General features: G+C 38.0%; 1 protein-coding gene across 1 annotated transcript; it reads right to left on the bottom strand.

Moving 5' to 3' along the window:
• Positions 1 to 3,036: 3,036 nt before the first annotated feature.
• Positions 3,037 to 3,768, bottom strand: LOC112501660. The gene has a single exon (XM_025105355.1). The coding sequence runs from the start codon at positions 3,766 to 3,768 to the stop codon at positions 3,037 to 3,039; it is 732 nt and encodes a 243-aa protein (XP_024961123.1).
• Between the last annotated feature and the right edge of the window lie 4,251 nt (positions 3,769 to 8,019).

Genomic DNA, 8,019 nt, shown 5'->3' with positions numbered 1-8,019 from the left:
GAAGGGTTCGAAGAGTGGATTCCGAATATATAATCGTTACTTCGATTGCTTCAAACGATTTGAGAAATATCTTAGAGAGAACAAAAAAAATGAGAGAGAGATGAGGCGGTGATAAAGATGAAGAAGAATGAAGAAGAAGCCGATGGATGGTTTGTTTTTATTTTTTTTTCTTTTAACTTTATATATATATATATATATATATATATATATATATATATAATTATTAAAAGTTTAAGAGTTTGGCGGTTTTAACCCCTTAACAACTAACGACCGTTATTTACGTACGGTACAATTCAGGTAAGTTAACGATAATGTTTTTAAAACTCGAGTCTTACAATTCTCCCCTCCCCCCCCCCTAAAAGGAGATTTCGTCCCTGAAATCGAATTTAGAGATAGGGAACTTACATCAGTTTAAGAATTCTGGGTACTCCCGCCGCATATGTTCTTCAATTTCCCACGTCGCCTCACGTTCCGAGTGATTCTTCCAAAGAACTTTTACAAAAGGAATCACTCTCTTTCGTGTACCTCTCTCATCGCAATCAAGAATTGCCTCAGGCTCCTCACGATAAGATAGATCAGGCTCTATATGGTCCAAAGGATATTCAATGACGTGTAGGGGATTATAGTTGTATCCTCGCAACGAAGAGACATGGAACACATTATGTACGTGGGACAATTGTGGCGGTAGAGCTAACCTGTAGGCCACAGCTTCAACCCTTCCCATAATTTCAAAAGGACCAATATATCTCGGGCTGAGCTTCCCTTTGAGACCGAAACGTCTAATACCACGAGTTGGTGAAACTTTCAAAAAGACTTTATCACCCGATTGGAACTCGATAGGTCGTCGTCGCTTGTCGGCGTAGCTCTTTTAACGAGCCTGAGCCTCTTTCATCATTTGACGTTCAATTTTGACCTTCTCGGTAGTAACTCGATTAGATACAAGTAGTTATCCCAACTTCCATGCCATTCCAACGCACATGCTCGGAGCATATCCTCCAATGTTTGAATTGTACGTTCAGATTGCCCATCARTTTGCGGATGAAAGGCTGTACTAAAATTCAAACGTGTGCCCCAAGCTTTATGTAAACCTTCCCAAAATYGAGATGTAAAACGTGGGTCTCGATCGGAGGTAATCAATACAGGTGTGCCATGAAGACGTACAATCTCACGTTAGAAAACTTCGGTCAGCTTATCAATTGACCAAGTTTGTCGGACAGGAAGAAAATGAGCCGATTTTGTCAGTCGGTCTACCACTACCCAGATTGCATCGTGTTTCAAGATCGTACGGGATAATCCAACTACAAAATCCATAGTTATGTGCTCCGATTTCCATACTAGAATGTTCAACGATTGGAGAACACCACCCGAACGTTGATGTTCAATTTGAACTTGTTGACAAGTGAGACAACGAGTTACAAAGTCAGCGATATCTCGCTTCATTCCAATCCACCAGAAATGGTTCCTTAAATCACGATACATTTTTGTTGTGCCAGGATGAACCGAAAACAAAGAGTTATGAGCTTCGGTTAGAATTAGATCTCTAAGCTCCGAGTTATTCGGAACACAAAGACGATCCCGAAACCACAACACGTGATCATCATCAATTCTGAACTCTGAACTAGAATTTTCTTGTGCCTGTTGGAAATTTGCCCATAATTCACTATCATTTTGCTGGGCTTCATTGATCCGAGATATTATAGTCGATTCTACCATTAGATTCGATAGAATTTCTGTTTGCGAACTCGGATAGATTTCTAGTCCGAACCGTTTGATTTCCAAAGCCAACTCTGTAGAAACAATTAAAGAAGAAACTTGTTCCACAGCTTTACGGCTTAAAGCGTCAGCGACTACATTAGCTTTGCCCGGATGATACTGTATCCGAACATCGTAATCTTTCAAAAGTTCAAGCCACCTTCGTTGACGCATATTTAACTCTTTTTGAGTAAAGATGTATTTGAGGCTTTTATGGTCAGTGAAAACTTCACAGGTCTCACCGTACAAATAGTGACGCCAGATCTTGAGTGCAAAGATCACTACAGCCAATTCGAGATCATGAGTCGGATAATTGATCTCATAAGGCTTTAATTGACGAGAAGCATATGCGATCACTTTTCCGTGTTGCATAAGAACACAACCGAGACCTTTCTTTGAAGCATCACTATAAACTTGAAACCCACCAGTGCCAGATGGCAATACAAGAATAGGTGCGGTAACCAATCGATGCTTCAATTCCTCAAAACTAGATTCTTGTTCAGAACCCCAATTGAATTTGACTCCTTTTCGAAGTAATCGGGTCAAAGGTAGCGATATTTTAGAGAAACCTTCAACGAATCGTCTGTAATAACCAGCTAGACCCAGAAAACCACGAACTTCAGATACGTTCGTAGGTCGTGACCAATTAGTGACGGTTTTAATTTTCACCGGATCGACTTTGACACCTTCGGCAGAGATTACATGTCCGGGAAAAGACACTTGATCGAGCCAAAATTCACATTTGGAAAGTTTTGCGTACAAACCTTTTGTTCGAAGAGTCTCCAAAACAATTTGAAGATGTTGATCATGTTGCTTTCTTGAATTCGAGTAAATCAAGATGTCGTCAATAAACACAATAACAAACTCATCGAGATAATATTTGAAAACTTGATTCATAAGATCCATAAAGACCGCTGGAGCATTAGTTAGCCTGAAAGGCATTACTAAGAATTCGTAGTGCCCATAGCGAGTTCTAAATGTTGTTTTCAGAATATCACAATCTTGGATACGAAGTTGATGGTACCCGGACCGAAGATCAATTTTGGAAAAGTATCGTGCCCCTTGTAATTGATCGAACAGATCATCGATTCTTGGCAACGGATACTTGTTACGAATAGTTACTTTATTAAGTTCCCGATAATCGACACAAAGACGCATCGTACCGTCTTTCTTTTTAACGAAAAGAACTGGAGCTCCCCAGGGTCAAACACTGGATCGAATTAAACCTTTCTTCAATAGATCATCGAGTTGAGTTTTAAGCTCTTTCATTTCAGTTGGAGACATTCAGTAGGGAGCCTTGGATATAGGAGAAGCTCCCGGGACTAGGTCGATAGTAAATTCGACTTCTCGTACCGGTGGTATACCCGGTAAATCATCAGGGAACACATCAAGATATTCAGAAACAACATGTATGGATGCAGAAGTAGGAATTACATGTTCGGGATCTTGTAGAGCAGCAAGAAAACTTTCATTTTTTTGCCACGTATATTGTTTCACAGTAATAGAGACTACTGCACTAACATCTTCTTTTGGAGTACCTCCTTGGAAGATTGCTTCTAGGTTGTCTATATCCCCAAACATAATTTGTTTGGTATTACAGTCTATTGTTGTCCGGTGGCGTGACAACCAGTCCATACCCAATATTAAATCGAAGTAGGACATATGCATTGGAAGTAGAGTGACCTCTCGTATRCAGTCCCCAATAAGCAACGGACAGTTGGAAAAACGAGTTAGCACACAAATTGAACCACCCATTGGAGTAGATATTGACACTGGAAATTCAGTGGTTTGCTCATACGGTTTTAATCGGGATTCTAATTGTTCAGAAACAATTGAGTGTGTCGCACCAGTATTAAACAAAACATAAACAGATAAATCAATTAATTTAACATGACCCGAAATCATACCCGCTTGAGATTTGCTGCCAGGTAATGCAAAGACTCGTCCACTAGTACTTGGTTGTTTACCTTTCCCTTTGTCAGTTTGGATCCGAGCTTTAGGACAATCTTTTGCCATATGACCTTGTTCTCGACAATTGAAACAGGAACCGGTCATCTTTAAACACGGACTCGGTCGATGTCGAAGATTGCATCGATCACAATTAATAACAGGGCCAGAAACATTTTGACTCCCATTGCTAGACAACACTGGAAGTCGTGGCGTGGATAGATTCGAGCCTTTTTTAGTATCACTGCTCGACTTTGATTTTACAAAACGAGGGTTGCTTCGGGAGAAAGATTCAGATCCGCGTTTCTTATTGTCAACGCGTGAATTTAACCATTGTTGTCGTGACCGATCAATATTCTTTGCTACGTCGGCCACTTCAGTAACGATATGAAAAGGATGATTCAAGAGGCGATCTTTATACCTCGAGTTCAAAGTCCATTTAAATTTGTCAGCTTGTTAGACTTGAGTCCCTGCAGTATTTCCAGCAAAACGAGAAAATTTAAGAAACCGTGCCATATAGTCAGCAACTGTTTCTTCCTCGCCTTGCTGGAGAGTAGCATATTCCCGCACATAGGCATCACGATCAGCCGAGGTAAAGTATTGTTTGAAGAAAAATTCTTTGAAATTATTCCAAGACAATACTTTAACAGATGGATCAGTTTGGATACAAGATTCCCACCAGTTATTGGCTTCTTTCTCAAACATATAAGTAGCCAAACGGACCCGATACTGATATGGAACATCTAAGACATTAAAAATCTTTTCTATGTGTTGAATCCAGTGTTCGGCATCCACAGAATCTATGGCAGTTGAGAAAGACTGAGGTTTTTGTTTGTTAAACCTTTCAAGCCATGTATATATTTCACCCGTTGGGTTACCCGAACTGGATGCAGGATTTCCAGTATTTGGTGTAGGAACAGGATTTGGGTTTGAAGGAAGATCATGCGCTGCTTGTTGCATAGCCTGAATAGCCTGCTGCAGATATGTAGGCATTAGACTTGACATGGTCTGACGGACCACATCAGCAATATTGGGTTCACTTCCACCCTCCATTGGATTGGGGTTGGGATTTGGGTTACCTTCAGGTTGAGATCTGGATTTGCATGGGCGACCACGTCTCGACATTCTAAAATAAAACAACATGAAAATCAGAATTCAAAACAGTTATGGATTAGAAAAACGGTAGATAGAATTAGAATCTAGTATACCCGTTCTTATGTCTACCCATTTCTCACAGGTCAAGCTTACTTTATCTACAAGTCAAAACCTATGCTCTGATACCACACTTGTAACATCCCCCATCCCCGTGGTCTGGAACGGGCGGTGTCACTAACGGGACTTAATTCTAAGACACAAACATTGCAGAGCTACTAATAAACTCCAAACGTAGATTAACTTCTAAAACATGCTTTACAATCCAAAATATTACATTCTATCAACTATTTATAAGCTTAGAATATTATACATCTACCAACGAATTTACCAACTCCAAAAAGTCAAACGCTCGATCTCACGTCCCATCCCTTATCAAAATCACTTGGAACCTGCCGTGTCAAGAAACAAGAACACGGCTGAGCACAGGGCTCAGTGAACAGATTGTATATAAACTTGAAATAATAATACGTAACATCGATAATAAAGCGGAAGACTTAAAAATCAATGAAACTGAATTCATAGAAAATCAAGACGTTTCACAGTTCTTATTTCAAAAAATCATTTAAACACAATCCGTCGATTCCTGTAGTGTTCGTGGGGTGGCCAAACTACACGAACTATCGGGCCGGCGTGCGGGCACACACCCCGAGTCCCCCGTGAATTTAACCACGGTCACATTGTGGGTAATCCTAGGATCGATCCATCCGTCCTGGAGCCAATAAAATCGGCCTAGTCCACAAGGTAGGTTCACGTAAGCCACTATTGGGCCTAACCTTGTGGACCGAGTTCACCTACAGGACGCCATGACTACAAAGCCGCCATAGAAGGCATCCCAAATAATGCGTCCATTAATTGGGTTGTTCTGAAAACCAATAAAACTAAACATGTGTCACTACCCGAATGACGTTCATAAAAAGTCAACATTCAAAGTACTTCATAAAACTCGAAACTACTTCAAAATATGACAATCAATTTAACAAAATTGAAAGACTCAAACATATAATTCAACGAACTGAAAAAATCAAGTGTTCACGATAAAGATTCAAGAGTTNCGTTCATAAAAAGTCAACATTCAAAGTACTTCATAAAACTCGAAACTACTTCAAAATATGACAATCAATTTAACAAAATTGAAAGACTCAAACATATAATTCAACGAACTGAAAAAATCAAGTGTTCACGATAAAGATTCAAGAGTTCACGATAAAGGTTCAAGGGTTTATATATATATATATATATATATATAATTTATAAGTACGTAATTTATTGACCACTTTTAAGCGATCAATCACAAAGTGGTGAACCACCGTTATGAAGGGTCAACTACAACAACTAGTTGCCCAAGAGTCAAAGAAAGTGAAATCCGTACCTTAAGYGGAATAGAGAAGTAAAGCACGATCAAACGAGATTCACGGTAAAGTTCGACTTGCTCGCGTGCCTAAGGAATGCGCAAATCAATTATTACTTAAACGACGTAAAATCATATCTTAATTCTACTAATAAATTACTTTGGTCCTACATGTTTATAAACAACTTAAACTTCAAATATGACAGCCGGATACGCATTGAGAAATCGATTCAACACTTAGCTTCATATAAATTCGTTTCGACTTTTAATAGCTTTTAACCCTCATTTTCGGGAGCATTTTTACCCTACTTAGAGATCAGTACAGAAAATACTATCTAAATGAAAGATGTAGTATTATATACGATGAAACTACTGGTTTTCGAATCACCTCATTTGGATTATCCATCTATTTTATACGAATATTACAAAWCAGCWKATCAATCCTAAATACATTGCAAACAGCCCCGAAAACACACTGTTTCGAGCCACTTAAAGTCATAACTGGATTTTCGACCATGAAAGTTGTAGTATTCATTAAGGGCTTTCTAACTGAAAAATATGAGCTTATTCCGGTTTACGGTTTGTAAGTTATACATTATCAAAGTATGGACCTGCATAGTCGGTAAAATCCGATTCCGCAATTCCCGACTAACTTTTATAATCCAAATTTCATGATTCGCTACATTTACGTGATATAAACATGTTTCAACATACTAAACAGTAAAACAAGTCCAATGGTTGCTAACCTAAGCTTATTCATGCAATTTTACTCTTTTCGACATTTTATCGAACAATTGGTGTGCCGTTAAACATTTACACCAAATCTAACCATAATGAAACCGTAATCTACCCTTTTTATTTCTACATCAATTTANGAATCACCTCATTTGGATTATCCATCTATTTTATACGAATATTACAAATCAGCAGATCAATTCTAAATACATTGCAAACAGCCTCGAAAACACACTGTTTCGAGCCACTTAAAATCATAACTGGATTTTCGACCATACATGAAAGTTGTAGTATTCATTAAGGTCTTTCTAAATGCAAAATATGAGCTTATTCCGGTTTACGGTTTGTAAGTTATACACTATCAAAGTATGGACCTGCATAGTCGGTAAAATCCAATTCCGCAATTCCCGACTAACTTTTATAATCTAAATTCCATGATTCGCTACATTTACGTGCTATAAACATGTTTCAACATACTAAACAGTAAAACAAGTCCAATGGTCGCTAACCTAAGCTTAATCATGCAATTTTACTCTTTGCGGCATTTTATCGAACAATTGGTGTGCCGTTAAACATTTACACCAAATCTAACCATAATGAAACCGTAATCTACCCTTTTTATTTCTACATCAATTTAACCWATCCTAGMATTCTAAACATGAAATATATCATACTTTTAACAGTATCAAACCGTAAACTTAGACATAACATAGTTTATAAACCGGTCTAAAAAAATGCTAACGTAAACATTGTAATAAAAGTGAATGAAATTTATACCTTTATGAAGGGTTCGAAGAGTGGATTCCGAATATATAATCGTTACTTCGATTGCTTCAAACGATTTGAGAAATATCTTAGAGAGAACAAAAAAAATGAGAAAGAGAGATGAGGCGGTGATGAAGATGAAGAAGAATGAAGAAGAAGCCGATGGATGGTTTGTTTTTATTTTTTTTTCTTTTAACTTTATATATATATATATATATATATATAATTATTAAAAGTTTAAGAGTTTGGCTGTTTTAACCCCTTAACAATTAACGACCGTTATTTACGTACGGTACAATTCGGGTAAGTTAACGAGA

The sequence above is a fragment of the Cynara cardunculus genome, unplaced genomic scaffold (assembly GCF_001531365.2).
Source record: "Cynara cardunculus var. scolymus isolate 2C unplaced genomic scaffold, CcrdV1 Un_Scaffold_407, whole genome shotgun sequence".
Classification (NCBI taxonomy): domain Eukaryota; kingdom Viridiplantae; phylum Streptophyta; class Magnoliopsida; order Asterales; family Asteraceae; genus Cynara; species Cynara cardunculus.
The sequence above is the reverse complement of the archived record's forward strand: the minus strand, read 5'-3'. Positions and strand labels throughout refer to the sequence as shown.